At 37.1% G+C, this 16,731-nt stretch overlaps 2 protein-coding genes and 1 long non-coding RNA gene across 3 annotated transcripts; 1 reads left to right on the top strand and 2 right to left on the bottom strand.

The window, feature by feature from the left end:
- Positions 1–7,220: 7,220 nt before the first annotated feature.
- LOC120278925 lies at positions 7,221–8,326 on the bottom strand. The gene is made up of 2 exons (XR_005541793.1): positions 7,831–8,326; positions 7,221–7,723 (listed from the first exon to the last, which is right to left on the bottom strand). It is a non-coding gene; the product is annotated as an uncharacterized LOC120278925 (long non-coding RNA).
- Positions 8,327–10,742: 2,416 nt separating this feature from the next.
- Positions 10,743–11,825, top strand: LOC120278880. Its single transcript, XM_039285629.1, has 2 exons — positions 10,743–11,173; positions 11,345–11,825. The coding sequence occupies exons 1-2, from the start codon at positions 11,020–11,022 to the stop codon at positions 11,716–11,718; spliced, it is 528 nt and encodes a 175-aa protein (XP_039141563.1). The 5' UTR covers positions 10,743–11,019; the 3' UTR covers positions 11,719–11,825.
- A 71-nt stretch (positions 11,826–11,896) lies between these two features.
- LOC120278881 lies at positions 11,897–15,056 on the bottom strand. Its single transcript, XM_039285631.1, has 3 exons — positions 15,002–15,056; positions 13,707–14,038; positions 11,897–12,265 (listed from the first exon to the last, which is right to left on the bottom strand). Exons 2-3 carry the CDS (start codon positions 13,822–13,824, stop codon positions 12,015–12,017), a joined length of 369 nt encoding a protein of 122 aa, XP_039141565.1. The 5' UTR covers positions 13,825–14,038; positions 15,002–15,056; the 3' UTR covers positions 11,897–12,014.
- Between the last annotated feature and the right edge of the window lie 1,675 nt (positions 15,057–16,731).

Below are 16,731 nucleotides of genomic sequence, written 5' to 3'. Positions count from 1 at the left end.
TAAAAAGTAGGATAATAATCTACTTTGAAAGTTCATTAGTTGTTCAACCCAGTGGAAATGTGGTATTGAAGGGTATGTTTTATATGCCGAAACCAATTACAAACAAGATAACCATTAGCAATCTATATATTTGCCACTACTTCTTTTGGTCGGTCATTGAACTTCTATACATTTTGGAGTAAAAAACCAAGTTCTTAATGGATAAAGTCATTTCATCCATGATGCTATACCATAATAGATGTACATTTGTGAATGTGTTTGTTAAGAAGGAAGATGAATGTGGTGAAATCAACTCCATCCATGACATAGTTGAATCAAATTGTTTACTAAACAAAGAAATTTGGCTTGCTATATATCTTCTTCAATAAACAAAGTATATATTTACAGTATCAATAGAGTTTATTTTAATAAATGTGAACATTTTCTAGTTTGTGTCGATTATAATGTATAGTGTGTATTGTACAGATGATAATAGATAACCTAATAGACACAAATGGCAAGGATGATTATTACACAAAAACTTGGAAGTCAAAAATTAAGTGTCATAAGTAGCCTTTAAAAAGCCAAAAATAATTTAGGAACTCTTTAATCAAGTATACCATCGCTTTAGAATTTTGATTATCACTTCATCTAGAATGAAAAAGGAGAATCTAGGCATGCAAAGGAAAAGGTTGTAAATGGATGATACTTGCATTTACATATCTTGACAATCAAGAGAAACAATAGTATGTAATTTATTAAATTCTATACTTTATAAAAGTGTTGAAGATGAACACTTAGATCCCCTAACAATAAGTTTTTTTTTAATATAAAAAGAGCTTTTAAGCTATTTATTGAAATAAAAGAAAAAGGACTTGCAAATAAGAGAGGGAAACAACAAACATAAGAAAGAAAACCAACACTACAACAGGAACTAAGCAACAGGATTAAACGATACATGGAGAACCCATTCGACAAAATATTCTTATGATCCATTTAGGGAGACAACTTGATGATACAAAGTGAGCTCGTGCAAACTAGCACCATGGATGGCTAAGCAATTAGTAGCTCCAACCCATGCAGATGTTTTAGCTGCCCTTCTGGATGACCTTCCTTGTCTTTCTTCAGTTGATTGTGATTTCCTTTCAAGGGAGGTTACTCGGGAGGAAATTCACATGACCGTTTTAGACCTTCCTTCAGGTAAAAGTCCTGGGCCCGATGGGTTTAATGCTTAATTTTATAAATTTTTTTGGGCTGATATTGGTGATCAATTAACGGATGCGATTCAATACTTCTTTGCTAATTCGATATTGCCATCTTCTTGGGGTAAGACTTTCATTTCTCTTATCCCTAAAAAGGATAATCCCTCCTCTATTTCTGATTATAGGCCGATTTCTTTATGCAATGTTTGTTACAAAGTTATATCCAAAATTCTTGCTAATAGATTAAAATTAGTCCTTCCTAAACTCATTGGTCGAGAACAAGTTGGTTTCGTGGCTGGTCCGTGTGCTTTCGATAATATAATTGCTTTGCAAGAGGTTGTGCATTCTCTTGAAAAGGATTACCTCCACCCCCCTAGGATGTTAATTAAAATTGATATCGAGAAAGCTTATGACACTGTCAGTTGGAATGCAATTCTTGCTACCTTAACTAAAATGAACTTCCCTTCTTCTTGGATCTCTTGGATTAGTGTCTGTCTTCATTCTACTTCTTTTTCATTGCTTATTAATGGTCAACCTTCACCTTGGTTTAAATCTTGCAGGGGTATTAGGCAAGGTGACCCTTTGTCTTCCTTCCTTTTTATTATTGTTTCTCAGAACCTTACTTCTATTCTTAATCATGCTCAAAATCTTGGGATGATTCTTGGATTCTGTAATTTACTTAAATATAACTTTAACCATCTTATGTATGCAGATGACCTTATTCTTATCACTCATGCTTCTAGAAGGACTGCTAGGAATATTAATTTATGTCTATCTATTTACTCTAATATCTCTGGTCAATGTCCTAATGTCAACAAATCTGATGTCTTTTTTCCCTCTTGGTTTAACTCTCGGGTGACCAAAAGTATCAGCTCCATTCTTAACTTTAATATAGCATCTTTCCCTCTTACTTATCTTGGTGTTTTGGTTTCTCCCAAGAGGTTAGCTAAGCAGGTTTTTAATTCTATGGTTATTAAAATTACTAGACAATGCTCTAGATGGAATCAGTCCTTTCTTTCTCCTGCTGCTAAGGTGGTCCTTATCAATTCTTCTCTGCTCTCAATTCCTATATATTATCTTTCTGTTTGCCCTGTTTATGACACTATCCTCCAAGAGATCAATAGAGTTGTTAGGAGGTTCTTTTGGCATAAAGGTAGCAATCGAAACGGTATTCCTGCTGTTGCTTGGGATGATATTACTAGATCTAAAACTGAGGGGGGTTTGGCTATCCGTAATCTAATTCATGCAAAGCATTCCCTTATGACCAAAAACATTCTCCACTATTATAATTATGATGACTTCATTTGGGTGGATATCTTGCATGTCAAATATGGTGAGAATAATTCTTGGGTTGATGTGCCTCCCGCCCAATGTTCTTGGTTCTTTAAAGGTCTGCTACTTTCGGCTCATAAACTTAGACCCTGTTTCTGGATTAAAACTGTGAATCCTAATCAAACATCTCTGCTTTATCATCCTTGGTGCTCGGATATTCCATTAGCATTTAAACACACTTACATTAATTCTGATTTGGATTTGCAGTCAATGAATTTATGTGATTTTATTTGCAATGATAGTTGGGACTGGAACAAATTGTTCATGCTTTTTGGAGAGAATTTCCTCTTCTTTACTAATAAGCTTGGTGTTATTGATTGTAGATCCTCTAATCATTGGGTTTGGTCTCCCAAGTCTGGTAGCTCTAAGCTTGCTTCCTCTGTTTATCATTTCCTTAATCATAACCATAATTGGGCTGATGATTGGGTGGGGTGGAAGAAACTTTGGGAGTTAAATGTTGCTCCTAGGGTTAAACACTTTATTTGGCTTGTCTTCAGGGGTAGAATTTCCACTTCTGAATACTTATACTCCATTGGTTTGGGTCCCCGTAATGCATGTGCTCTTTGTGGACTGGAATTGGAAACGATTGATCATCTTTTTGTTCAATGCCCTCGTGCTATTGATGTCTGGACCTCGGTTTGTCAGAAGCTTAATATATCTATTAGCTTTCTGGATGGATTTCGGTCCGGTTCTTGGATTACTTTTGATGGACATTTCTTGTTCATCAAATCGGTCATTGCTGGTACTACCTGGAGCATTTGGAAAAATCGTTGTGATAAAATATTCAGGAATATTCTTGCTACTAGCAATGTGGTTGCTTGCAGGGCTGTGACACATGCTTTAGAGTTCTCTTGTTCTCGGGGATCTATGGAGGGGAAGCTTCTTATGCTTAATAATTTTTCAAATCAGCTTGGAGCCTTCCTCTTTGTTTCTAGCCATTGGGATCCTGCTAATGAGGTAAGTGGTGCTGGCTTTTTCTGCTCCAACTCTCAGTCTTTTATTTCATTTGCAGGTTCCTGTTCTCACCCTGCCCTGAATGCTGCTGATGCTGAGCTTAAAGCCCTTGATGATGCCATATCTTGTGCTAATCAATGTGGACTTCTAATCAATCACATCTTCCTTACTAATGCTGAAGCTTATAAAGCTATTTTCCAGTTGCATCCTTATGCGAATCTATCGGCTGTCCATCTCCTTTTGAACAATGCTGCCAATCCTCCTGTTTATCTAATTCCCAGATCCTGGGCTTATCCTGCTTTCAAGCTTGCTATCCATGGAATCAATCTGCACAATCTCAGTCTTTTTCTCATTGGCAGGGACCTGCCCTATTGGATTATGAAATGTTTCAAAAATAATGGTTTTGTTTTTTAACTGTTTGTTAGCATCTTTGTTCTAGTTTAGTCTCTTGTATCCTTTGCTGTTTTTCTTTTGCTAATAAATCAGCTTTCGAGCTCCTTTTATTCCAAAAAAAACCCATCTTTTATGGATATTATGAGTTTGGGGATTACCACCAGCTGTAAGATGTCTTTTAACAAGATTGATCCATTGGTTAATTCTCCATTAATTTTGAGAATTTCCATTCTTGATAGCACCATGAAGATCAGAACAAGTTATGAAAATATGCTAGATGGCCACTTAGTTGTCATTTAACTATCTTAAAGTCACTAGGAGAGCCTTAGCCTCTACTTCTAACTCAAAACTCACTTGTGTATTGCAACTCCCGGCAAGAAGAATAGAAGAGTTAGAGGTTGAAACATAAAAAAATATTCGTCCTTTTGATAAATCCTTGTTCCAAAAGGCAACTGAGAATAGGAAGAGGCCTTCATGAGATGAAAGTTAGTGAGAATGAGAGTTTTTCCAAGCTAAGATGAAGAGGCATTTGAATAATCACTAACATGAGCAACAACTTTTTTTGCTATGACATAGCAGTCTAGTTGATCATTTTTTTAAGATGCAGTTGCATCTAGCCTTCCATATGAACCAAGCTGCAACCGCAATAATAGATTGAGTGAAAGTAGCACCCCCAGCCTAAGGGGAGCTAAGACAATTGCCAGAGGTTATGCCATTATGAAAAGAAATAGTTTTACAGATATCATGACCCATCAAAGACCAAATGATCTGAGACTTGGAGCATAAATTGAGAAGATGCTCAGTTGTCTCATACTCCAAACAACAGAAAATACAAAGGGATTGAGGCCCAAGTTCAAGTTATAAAGATAGTTATAAGTCTTAACTTTATTGCGAAGCAATAAGCAAGTGAAATGCTTCACTCTTGGAGCAACTTTGATGTGCCAAAGATTTTTCCACCCATCCCAAGACTTTTGATAACCTGCATTATGGTTAAATGAGAGTACACCATGGATGATATTCAATTGCCACAAGAATTAGGGTACCAACCCCAATGATTAGCACTCTCATAGTCTATACTCCCCTGATTAAGAACAAAAGCGTTCATATGTTCACCAAATAGACTATGTAACAAGTGAAGATTCCAGTGGACATCTAAAGCTAAGTCAGAGATCTGAATGGAGTCAAGATCCAGTTCCATATTCAAGTATGTAGGCTTCTAAACAAGAGGAACTTCAAAGTACGAAGGATAAAAAAAAGCATGGAAACATTGATAGGATTTAAAAAGCTCAGCCAAAGAAAAGGTTTAATAGTTTTAATAGTTCGACACAAGCCTCTGAAAAACCAAGAGCAATTAGCTAGAATAGAGTCAACCCAGAAATTAACTTTACCATATTTTTGATAAAGAATATCAACCCACATAACATAACGATTATTAGGATAGCTAAAAGCATTCTTCACCATCAAGGCCAATTTGGAATAATTCAAATTTCTAATGGGCAGACCTTCCTCTGTACGATCAAAGAGTAATATCATTCTAATTTACTGAGTAGATGTCATTTCTATTACCACCCTTAGACCAAAAAAAGTTCCTAGCAGCTTTAGAAATGCCATTCAGAATGGAATTTAGAATAGGGTGACCAGAAAGATAGTAGAGGGGAATAGATGTTATAGAAGAGTTAGTAAGGATTGTTTATAGGCCGAGGAGATTCTAGAATGTCTCCAAAAGAAGTGGCCCTCTTAATTTTTTCCAACATTCAAGAAAAATGAGAGGTAGCCAGCCAGTTTCTTTGTAGAAATCAAAATACCAAGATAGGTTAAAGGGAAAGAGCCAGCTCAGAAATTAAGAATATTGCAAATATTCCTACTAAGTCTCTTATTAGAACAAGTAGGAAAGTAAATTTCAGACTTAGAGCTATGAGCATGTTGCCCAATTAAACTTTCATAAATAGAAAAACAAAGTTTAATGTTACGAGCAGCTTTCTTGGAAACATGAGAGACTAAAATTAAATCATCTTCATATAGAACATGATTGAAGTTTGATTGGAGTTTGATCGAAGATTAGGATTGAAACCTAGAATCATATGATTCCTCATAGAAAAATTAAAAAGAGCAGTCAAATTTTGAGAGACTAAAATAAAATGATAAGAGGAAATGGGATATCCTTTCTTGAGTCCCCTAGAAGAAGAAATCCAAGAGGTGAGTTAATTGTTAATAAAAAATAAAAAAGAAATAGAGCTAATAGAAGCATGAATCCAAGAGATCCAAATGCTAGGAAAATTCATTTTGGAAAGGGTGGTAAGAATCGCAATCCAACTCAAGGTATCATAGGCTTTTTTGATATCAAATTTGACTAAAATCCTAGGGGGTAGTTTAAATCTCGATTATAGAATACACCTCTTGAAGAGTCATAATATAATCAAAGGGGTTGTGGCCAAAAACAAAACCTCATTACTCTCTGCCAATGAGGAATGGCAAAATTTGTTTAAGACAATTAGCCAAAATCTTGGAAATAATTTTATAGCAGATATCGCACAAAGAAATAGACCGATAATTAGAAATGAACTTGGTGTTGCTTTTTTTAGGAATTAAAGAAATGAAAGTTTTACCCCAAGTTTTAAGCATTACAGAGTTAGAAAACAAGTACTGAAAAGCCAAATTTTAAGGGATCTCCAATGTCATTCTAGAAAAAAAAAAGATAAAACTCAACGTTTAGGACATCTGGGCGAGGACTTTTGCCAAAAGGAAGGGAGAGCAGAGCTTGATAAACTTCATTTTTAGAAACCTCACCAATAAGAATATCATAGTCATTGGCATTAAATGAGGGTAAATCCTTGGGGAGAGTATGATAGACTTAAAAAAAAAAATTTATCAGAATGCTCTGACCAAAACCAGAGAAAAAATTAACAAAAACTTGATCAATACCTTCACGGTGAATGAAAGTATTCCCATCAAAATCTTAGATATGAGAAATAGTGTTGTGACAATAATGAAAACGAATGAAATTATGAAAAAAAAAGTTTGTTTTATGATCCCCATTTTGAATCCACATTAGCCTAGCCTTCTGAGCCCACTTAATGGAATTTTGCCTTAGAAGCATCATTGGACAAGCCTCTGTTGGAGTTGTCACTATGATCACTTGAAGCATCATTGGTCTCAGCTTCATGGATTTCCATTTCAATGAATAAGCTTAGACCTAGTTCGAAAGATAAGATGTGAATGGGATTGGAGTGAGGTTTAAAATCCCAGGCTTCTCTAACAATAGAATGACAACCCAAATACTCAAGCCAGTAATTATCAAACTGGAAAGATTTTATTTTTGAAAAAACTATGAGGAAAAGCAGAAAGATGAAGAGGAGCATGTGCAGAATGTGATTAATAGATTATTCGAGGCTATGAAATCATAAAACATACAAGCTTTGCAAGAGTAATAAAAATCAGGAGCTCCCTTATACTCACTCATGGAAACCACATGATTAAAGTCACCAATGATAATCCATGGTAAGTTTAAGGGGATCATACCAAAGAGTTCTTCCCATAGTAAAAACTAGCCTTGGATCCAATTAGAATTGTAGAAAACTGCAATGATCCTGGCTTTAGAAGAGCTTTGGGAAGTAACAAGGTGCACCGAATTCTGGGAATTAGCCATAGGTGTTACCAACCTGATGTACTTTCTCCAAAAGGTGATAATGCCTCTGGAGTAGCCCTCAGCCACAATAACAGCCAATCCCAACTATGGTCAAGCTTAGCACAAAATAGATTGATCCTATCCATATCAGCTTTGGTCTCTACTAGATAAAAGCGAGAGGGTTGACTTTTTCAACATGCGGATGATACGAGAGGTAGTATCATGGCCCTATACTCCCCTACAGTTCCAACAAACAATCTTAGTTAAATCTATAAAATTATAAAAAGAGAAAAAAAAATAGGAAGTATAAGAGGAACATCTCAGAGAATAGGAGGAAAGAAATACCAGTAAGCAAACGAGGTCAAAAAGGAAATAGAAGAATCCTAAGCTTCTTCTCAACACTTATCAACCCTCCCCTTCTTTTGGGAGGCCACCAAGGCTTAAGAAACATTTTGAACCAAAGTTTCCTTCCATAGCCCATGCTGGAATTGATCCAGCACCATTAAATCCTCTCTTCTTCAGGTTTTTCATACTATGACATTTCACAGTCTTCCTCCTCGAATTCATTCATGTCCTGATCGGTATCACCCGAAGAGGATTGAGGAGGATGTAAAGCAGCTGAGACTCAGTCTACAAGTGTCTTGTGATAGTTAGGAAGTCCTCTAGCATTAAGCACCTCATGAAGATGTCCTAACATCAGGAGGGTTGGAGGAGGAGCACTTGAGCGAAGAAAGGTTTTTTGTTTTTCCTTATTAGACAATGAAGACCCAAGGGCTGCCATTACATCAGGAGATGCCTTGGAACTTAATGGATATGACATCCCTCATGCCGTGTGAAGGATTCTGAGCCGTTGGATTCTCTATGGAGATAGGCTCAGAGGCCATTGGAAGGATGAAGGATCCCATCATCATTAATGACAATCATCTCAATAGTAATGTGAACTGTGTAACAGGTTCGGGCTTTAATATGACTGCCACGACCTCTATTCTGAGCTCCACCACGTGGCGTGTTAACAGAATCATTGTGGGAGCTCTGTGTATTTGGATTCTCACTATCATAATCGCTTGGGGTCATGAGCGCAACACATGAAGTCGGGCCTCCAGCTCCACCGTGACCCCGATTATGACCTTGTCTCCTAAAGACTAGCATCCAAGGAACGAAGTCCGTGCCTTGTTCTTCCATTGGCTTCTCCATCTCATAGTTTGGAGCAAGATGGCTAGGATCATTCATTGCATCCATGGTATTGTGCTAATGAACCAGAGATGCCTTGACCGCCAACCTTTGTTGATCTTTAAGATCTGAACAAGGGGATGGAGAAGGTCTGCTCTGTTTTCCGAACTCCGCCAATTACAAGAATTTGATCCATGGCCTACCAGGCCACAAAGATAACAAATGATGGGTAGTTTCTTGAATAGAACAACAACAAAAACCCAATGCAAATCATCTCTAATCCATAATCCTTGTTTTAGAGGTTTGGCAAGGTTGATCTCGATACATATACAAGCGAATTTAGAGAGGGATGATGAGGTAGTATACTCATCAACCTTAAGCAATCAGCCTATGTGAGAGGTAATAGTTTCCAGTGAATCCCCATCCCAAAAATCCACTGGGAGGTTGTGTAGTTGTATCCATATAGATGTTGTAGAAAGCTTCTTGAACGCAAGCTCAAAGAAGGGGTACCATGGTACCAGTTGCAGGATGATTCCGTTTATAGCCCAGGGACCATCAAACAGAAGCTTCTGTATAGCATTATGGGTTTCGCAACGTAAAAGAAGATATACATTTGGAAGGTTAGAGATTTGGATCACACCAACATCACTCCATTTGGATTGAAGTATCAGTTTAACTTGGTCAAACGGTGGAGGCGGCTTTCCAAAGAATATCCAATAGAGGGAGTTCTGGAAACGCATTCAGGCTATAGACAGGCATCATTGTCCATACGGATGAACTCAGATGAGTTGGCTTTTAGCTTTGTTAAAACTGGTCCATCCTTGAGAGGATAGGGATTGGGGTGACGTTGAACTGTTGCAGATATTTTCACCCATGACAGAGTGGAAGGAGAGACTTGCCCCCGCTTGCCATTTTCAAAAGGGGGGGAGCAGGAGAAGAGAAGAAAAATAGTGGGGAGTCAAAGTAGCATAGGGAGACGGAGGAAATCAGAGAAGAGAGCCTTGTGACTACCTTTTTCAAATGCTTTTAAATTAAAAGCATGGAGTAACAATAAGTTTTACAAGGAATGATTTTGGAATGACTAGGAAAGAAGTTGAAAGAGGTGGGTAAAGGCCTTCATACCTGATAGGTGGCCTTTGCCAACGTTGGATGACAGCAAAACTCAGGATGGGAATTTTTACAATATAAGATGGAATAATGAAGCAAAGGAGAAAGACGGTGGAATTACAGTAATGTCACTAAGGATAATAATGATATTTGAAAAAAAAAAATATTAAGAAAACAAAATAAAATCCTTTTTTTAATGTATTTTTCAACAAATTTAGAGGGGATCATTTGGATTTAACTAAAAAAAAAAAGAGATAAATTTTCTATTGCTCTCAATCTCGTCAAAACAATACAAAGATTATTCTTGTATCTTCGTCACCTTTTTTTCGCCTCAATATAGTTGGTGTTCATCATTATTTCTTTATAATTTTCAATATCATTGTTTACCTTTTATTTTGTTTCACCAATTCTTTCATTTTTTTCCTCTCTCAACATGATTTAGAAATAAAACCTAATTCCATGTGATCTTGTTAACACTACATATTCAAGTGAAGATTTCAAGTTATAAACAAATATGGAGAATCAAAATCCAAACATGGAAAATACAAAGGGACCAAAGGGACACAGAATAAGAAAAAAGCAACAAAATTAGCACGCAATATTGATACAAAAAATTTTAAAAAAAAGGAGGAAAAGTTAAACATGCTAATAAAACTCATGCTGAAGCCCCATCTTGCCCTGTTGTACAAAAGCCAAAAGTTTTGTGAAAATTTTCAGCCATTCGTGTCCCTTGATTAATAACAGAAATCATGTTCATTGCATCACTGTTAGGCCCATAGAACCTTATTAAATACTTGACCTATTTTTTCGGGAACTTGACTTCTGTACAAACTCATTGTATTTGCTGAAGCATCAGTTTAACTATATACCCAACTCACATACTTTATTTCATCCGTGAAGGCTGTCAACGCTGTAGTTCCGCTCACTAATAAATGCAAAACACGACTCCAATGATGCTTGGATTGGTTGGAAAATTCTCTGGAAACTCAATGTTTCTCCTCGAGCAAAATTCTTCATTTGGACCTTGTTACATGGCAAAGTGAGACTTCTGATTATTTATATGCCATCAATGTTTGTCCAATCATGCCTTGTGGTTTTTGTGGCTTGGTTAATGAATCTGTGGTTCATATCTTTCGTCAGTGTATTTGATCACAAGGGATTTGAAATTCAGTGTCCGACATGATTGGACAACCCATTAATCTTTAGGATCATATTGTTGTTGGGGCTTGGTTAGATCCAAATAGGGCTGATTTCTCTATGTTCAAAGCTTCTATCATTGTAGCCACTGGTTCATTTGGAAAAGGTCGATGTGATCACATTTTCAAGAATAGAAGACCTAATTTTGGCTGGATTGCGTGGAAAGCTGTGGATCATGTTCATGAATTTCGGCGAATGCCAACAAATAATATGGGTAGGCGTTATTACATTTGAAATCGGCCTTCTTCAGGAGCTTTCTGCCTATACTCGGCAGCAGCTGGAAGCGATGAATCAGGTAATGGGGCAGCAGCTGGAAGCGATGAATCAGGTAATGGGGTGTAGGTTTTGCGATTATTGATTCTAATTTTGGTTTTTCTGCTTGTAGGATGCTGGCAGATTCCTTTCTTCTCGAGCCCGAATGCTGAAATAAAGGCTCTCATTATTGCTATTCACAATCTTCGAACGGAGAATATCAACATTGCCAGAATTTTCATCAGCTCTCAACCTCTCATGAGTATTTTAAATAATTGTCAATGTTTGGGGCTGTGGTTTTCGCAAACTTCTGTGGCTAATCTCTATCATTTGCTGTCCGAAATTGGTAATCCTCGCATTGATATGATCCCTTGGAATTGGAACAAGTTAGCATATGCTTCAACCTGGAAGGGATTCAGCTCCCCGGACCTGTCTCTTTTTCACAAAAGCCTTGATCTTCCCCGTTGGCTTATGAAGGCCATTAACAATGCTAGTTTTGTTTGTTAATTTCATTGTAATTTTGGTTGTTTTTGTCTCTTTCCTTTTCTTCTTTGTTTGTGTTCTTTGGTTTGTTTTTCTTCATCCTTTGATGTGCTCTTCTCTACTTAGTTTTCTTAGTTTTTCCTTCAATAAAAGCTGCTGTGCAGTTCCTTTACAAAAAATAAAAAATAAAAATTGCAAAACTGGATATTCTGGACAATAATCATCTGAATAACAAAATTTTTAAGTTTCAATCAAGAATTTGATAAAAGGAAAAAAAGCAGAGACAAGTCCATCAAAGCAAAGTAGCATATTGCTACCTCTTAAACAGGGGCTTTCTGCATTATTTTAGTTTTGAGCAGCCTCAATCTCCTTTGGAGAGGAAATAACTCATCCTTTTTCCCCATCTTATTTAAATAGAAAACAACTTTCTTCAAGGTTGTCATAGTTTCTTCACTTTGAAAACCCAACTCTTTTTCTTGAATGCTAAGAACCCTCTTCAACTTTCTCAGCATGTCGCCATCATCCTTCCCCAACCTTGTCTGAATTGAAACAAGGCAATCAAGGGCTTCACCTGCAACCACATGAAGATGTAATAATTACAAACACAATCAGAATGTGTTCAAGGAATTGGATCAGTTCCATGAATGGCAAAGGTCTCAATAGTCCCAAAAAGAATTTCTCTAAGCACATCGAAAAGCCAACAAATAGCAAGCAGTCCACAATGCCATGTCTGGTGCAACTATCAGAATCGGAACAGGCCAATTACCAGATCCACCTACCATTGCCGATTAAATGTTTCTCAATGCATTTCACAAAGGGTGTTTTCAATTGAATGCGACTGAAGGAAAAGGAGAGAAAAAAGCTTTCTTGTATTTGGTTGGATGCGAAAGGACATTGTATTATAAAAAAGAAAAGGGCATTTTTTTTCCTTTAAAATTAAGTTCCTACAAAAAAAAATGACCAAGAAAAATGCTACTCCTCAAAAGGCTAATTAAAAAAAAATGCCCTAATTTTTTCTTTTATTATCTAGCCCATCATTTTCAATCACTATTTGTATTTTCTTGCCTTTGATTGAAACACAAACCAAGTCTCTCATGCTAGTCACACTAACTAGTCCAATCCAATCTAGTCTATCTAATCTAAGAAGCACGTTAGCCAATACTCCAAATTATGTTCTTGAAGCACTGTTAAATAAATGCCCACCTAGGACTAAGGTGCCTATAATACTATAAGAAGCATGTTAGCCAATACCGCAAATTATGCCCAAGAAGCATATACATTAAATAAATGCCCACCTCAGACCAAGGTGCCTATAATCCTAATACTTGGTCCTCTGTCATAAGCTGCCAGGAAACAGATTTAGGACCCCACAAGATGATGACACATAGGATGATTATCATTTTTTTTTTTTTTTTGTCTTCCTATTTGTTTAGATTTTCGATAAAATCATCCTTCTCCCATTGCCAGGGAGTTTTCTTATTTATCAGTTAAACAACGTTCTGTAGGCAGTTGAATTTAACCTTTCTGCCTTCGCAATAGCCTAAACATGTTTAGAGAGGTTTTGTGTGCTCTGTTCCGGCCTAATAGTGACATAAGTTAGAATCATTATCATACTCATACTAACCTCTATTAAATGCTCTGCAAATCTGAAAATAATAGTACCGAATGTATCTATTTGATTTGTTTGAAGAATGTGTTGATATTGGCCATTATATGGCATAAAAAAACAGCTGAAATACTGACATAAGAGGATGATAATTTCCTTTAGTTGCATATCTTGTTCAAGTTTTTTTGTATGTCAAATAACATCTCATTTTAGTTGGTCATTTCCATATGTCCCGCATCACAAATACTCCCTGAGATTAACTAATGTATGGATTGAGTGAAAATGGAACATCAACTCAGGTTGGCAATTTGAGTAAAGCAGGAAATCGAGAGTCCATCCAAATAGGCAATCAACAATGAAATTGATGTGATGAAAGCTTTTCATAATCACGAAAAAAGATGCTTACCCACAGGAAGAGATTCCTTTCCAAATGTAGTTTCACGAATGCGTACTGCTTCCAAAGCAAGTGTCTCAGCTTCTTCATCTTGTTTTAAATGGTATAATACAACTGCAAGATGCAACATGGGGATGGTGATAGAGTTATCCTCTGGTCCCACTGTTCGTGAAATGATATGCAAAGACAATCGGAGCAAACGCTCAGCCTCCACAAAATTCTTTGAGCGAGAGTATGAGGTTGCAAGATTTAGAAGGTGTGTTACTGAATCAGGATGATTGCTTCCTTTATACCTTTCATTTATTAACAGACATTCCTCTAGTAATTGACGTCCCTCCCTTTCCCTGCAATGAAAAGTTTTGTAATATATCAGTTTAATGTGCAACATAGCTTCATTGGGTTGATGCCCATTGTATTCATTCAAAGGGCCAGGCCAAACAGAGGGGGAAAAAAAGAAGCACCAGGAAAAGGGCAAATTTTAGTTTGTTATTTCTCAGCACCATGACTTACATAGCCCTATAAAACATAGAAATAATACAAAAATATTATAATAACAGTTGAGTACAAAGTTCAGAGAAGGTACTTTGTTACAGCCTATACTCTGACACAAGAAGACGTGCAAAGAATCTAGGGCATATTCTAAGCCTAAATGCTCTTAGATATTCGTTCTCCTCTGTGAGCAATCAATGTGTAGATCCAAGACTGAAGATAAATAAATCGCGTGGCAAAGTACGTAATTGATGTCCTATTAAACTGAGTGATGAGTATGGATTGAGTTTTCTTTATAAATACATAAAAAATAACATCTAAATTCTTCCAATAAGTAATAATGACTATTTTACGTATTGTAAAATGTAAGCATAATTGTAAGACCAAGATAAATTGTCATTTTCTAAGCATGACTCAGAATATCATTATTTGTTTCATGTCATAAACTCATAATGACCTTCCTACTTGTTATTGGCTATGCTTCAAATAAGCACTCACAAAAAGCAATTACCACCCACCTATTCTGTCACATACTTATTATTCATGCAAATACCCAATGGTTCAACTTATACACTTTGTCTCATGAACCCCTACCATCTTTTACAACTATATTTCCTAATCAAGTTCGACAGCATCTAAATCCTTATTATTCAACTAGATGCCTGACAAATTTTAATTTTTGGACCATAAGGGCTGCATTAACTCATTATATAATTAACTGTGAAATACTAGAAAGTCTCAGGAAAATTTGCATTTGACCAAAAATTTTTAGTAACATTTTATATACCAAGAAATTCCTTGTTTTGGGTAACGATTACCTTCCGCATGATGCCTTTAATGGGCTGTGGAAATTACTTCTTCGCCTTGTGTTAGAAACCGCGAAAATACAAAGCAGAACTTATAATTATTTTTTCCTTCTTGAAACCATTTGGACAATCTCTTTGCATTTTCTTCTCTTTTCCTTTTGTTGATCTAGGGTTTCCTCGTTAATAGTTGCTACTACTTGTTCCATGTTGTGAAAACACGGGCAAAGTTATGCCTACAGTTGAACAAACAGTATTGGCATCTTTGCCTACAAATCCTCTTAGCTTATTGTTTGGATATCCATTATCCAATAACGCCATAGATGAGTTGACAAAGGCTTTTGAGGACAAGCCTCAGAAACTAGATCAAGCAATCAAGGCTCAAGTCTAGGACAAACTATGTGGAGTTGGTACTGGGGCCATCTTGGGAAGGCTTATTTCTTAAGATGAATTTAGCAAAGTGGAAAAATTGAAATCTTCTTTTATTGAGTGACACTTGATAGAGGCCTATGCTCGTACCCAAGATGGAGTAACTAGAAATCTCATTGTTACAAATAAGCAGGAAGTGAAGAATAAACCTTCATCAAGCTTCTGTTTGCATTCCCACTAGGCTTTATTTACTTCTGCAACACAACAATGTCAACACCAAGCAGACTGGGCAGATACATTGATGACCTCACCAATATAAGTGGCTATGTATAGCAAGTTACAACCATGAGTGGATGATGGACATCTTAAATGTCAAGACAAAAGTGAAAGACCAATGTGCTGTGAAGTGATGAACGTTACGCACATTAAGACTGTAAAAATAGCATTGAACATTTAGTTCTACGAAAGGTCATGGGAGGAACAAAGAAGTGTCAAGACTGACCTCCCCATATACTGAACTACAATATTATCCTTTTAGCAAAAGCCATACCAGCATCTAATTATTGTTATAACTAGTATCTATGCAATACATCTCAGTAGAGCTAGAGCTTTCCCTGAGCTTTCCCTCCACTGACTCTGAGTGAGCAAAAGGGCCTCCCCCGAGGCCGGAAAAACCCTTCTCCCGTCCGGTGTCTCCTAGGCCAATGTGGTCTCCTCCTCTTCCAAGCAAGAGGCTTTCGAGACTCCCCTCCACCTGCAAAAGCAACACTTTGGAAAAGCTCAAACTTCTCTCTACTTCGATTACTATTGATGATAATCTCTGGTCTTCCGCCAGAGATAGCATGCAAACCTCTTTATATGCTAAATTCCTTGGCAAATCTTTGCCCCTTGAACAGACCAAACTTGCCATGGCGGACGCCTGGCGAGGATTGGGCGCTTTCTCTGTTGCCGACCTCCCTAACGGCTTCTTCTACATCCGATGCGAATCCCAGGAGATGCAATGCCGCCTACTTTGGGACGGCCCTTGGAAAGTTGCTGGTCGCATCTTATAGATATCACCTTGGTCGGAGACCTTCTAGACGGCTTTCAAAAAAATTTCCCTTGGTGCTGTCTGGATCTAGATCTACCATCTTCCAATTGAGCTTTGGGGAGGAGAGATTCTGGAAATAGTAGCCTCACAATTTGGTAAAGTCCTTAAGGTTGATGACCACACGCTTGATCGCTCAAGAGCCAATTTCGATAGGGTTTGTGTGGAACTTAATGTTAGTAAACCCTTATAACAGGGAACTTGGGTTAAGTATGGTGACTTCTCTGTTTTCATTCTTGTCCTCTATGAGAAACTTCCTGTGTTTTGTTTCAGGTGCGGTATGGTGGGG

This window comes from Dioscorea cayenensis, chromosome 16 (assembly GCF_009730915.1).
Source record: "Dioscorea cayenensis subsp. rotundata cultivar TDr96_F1 chromosome 16, TDr96_F1_v2_PseudoChromosome.rev07_lg8_w22 25.fasta, whole genome shotgun sequence".
Lineage (NCBI taxonomy): Eukaryota > Viridiplantae > Streptophyta > Magnoliopsida > Dioscoreales > Dioscoreaceae > Dioscorea > Dioscorea cayenensis.
Note: the sequence above shows the minus strand (reverse complement) of the source record. Positions and strands in the feature narration are given on the sequence as shown.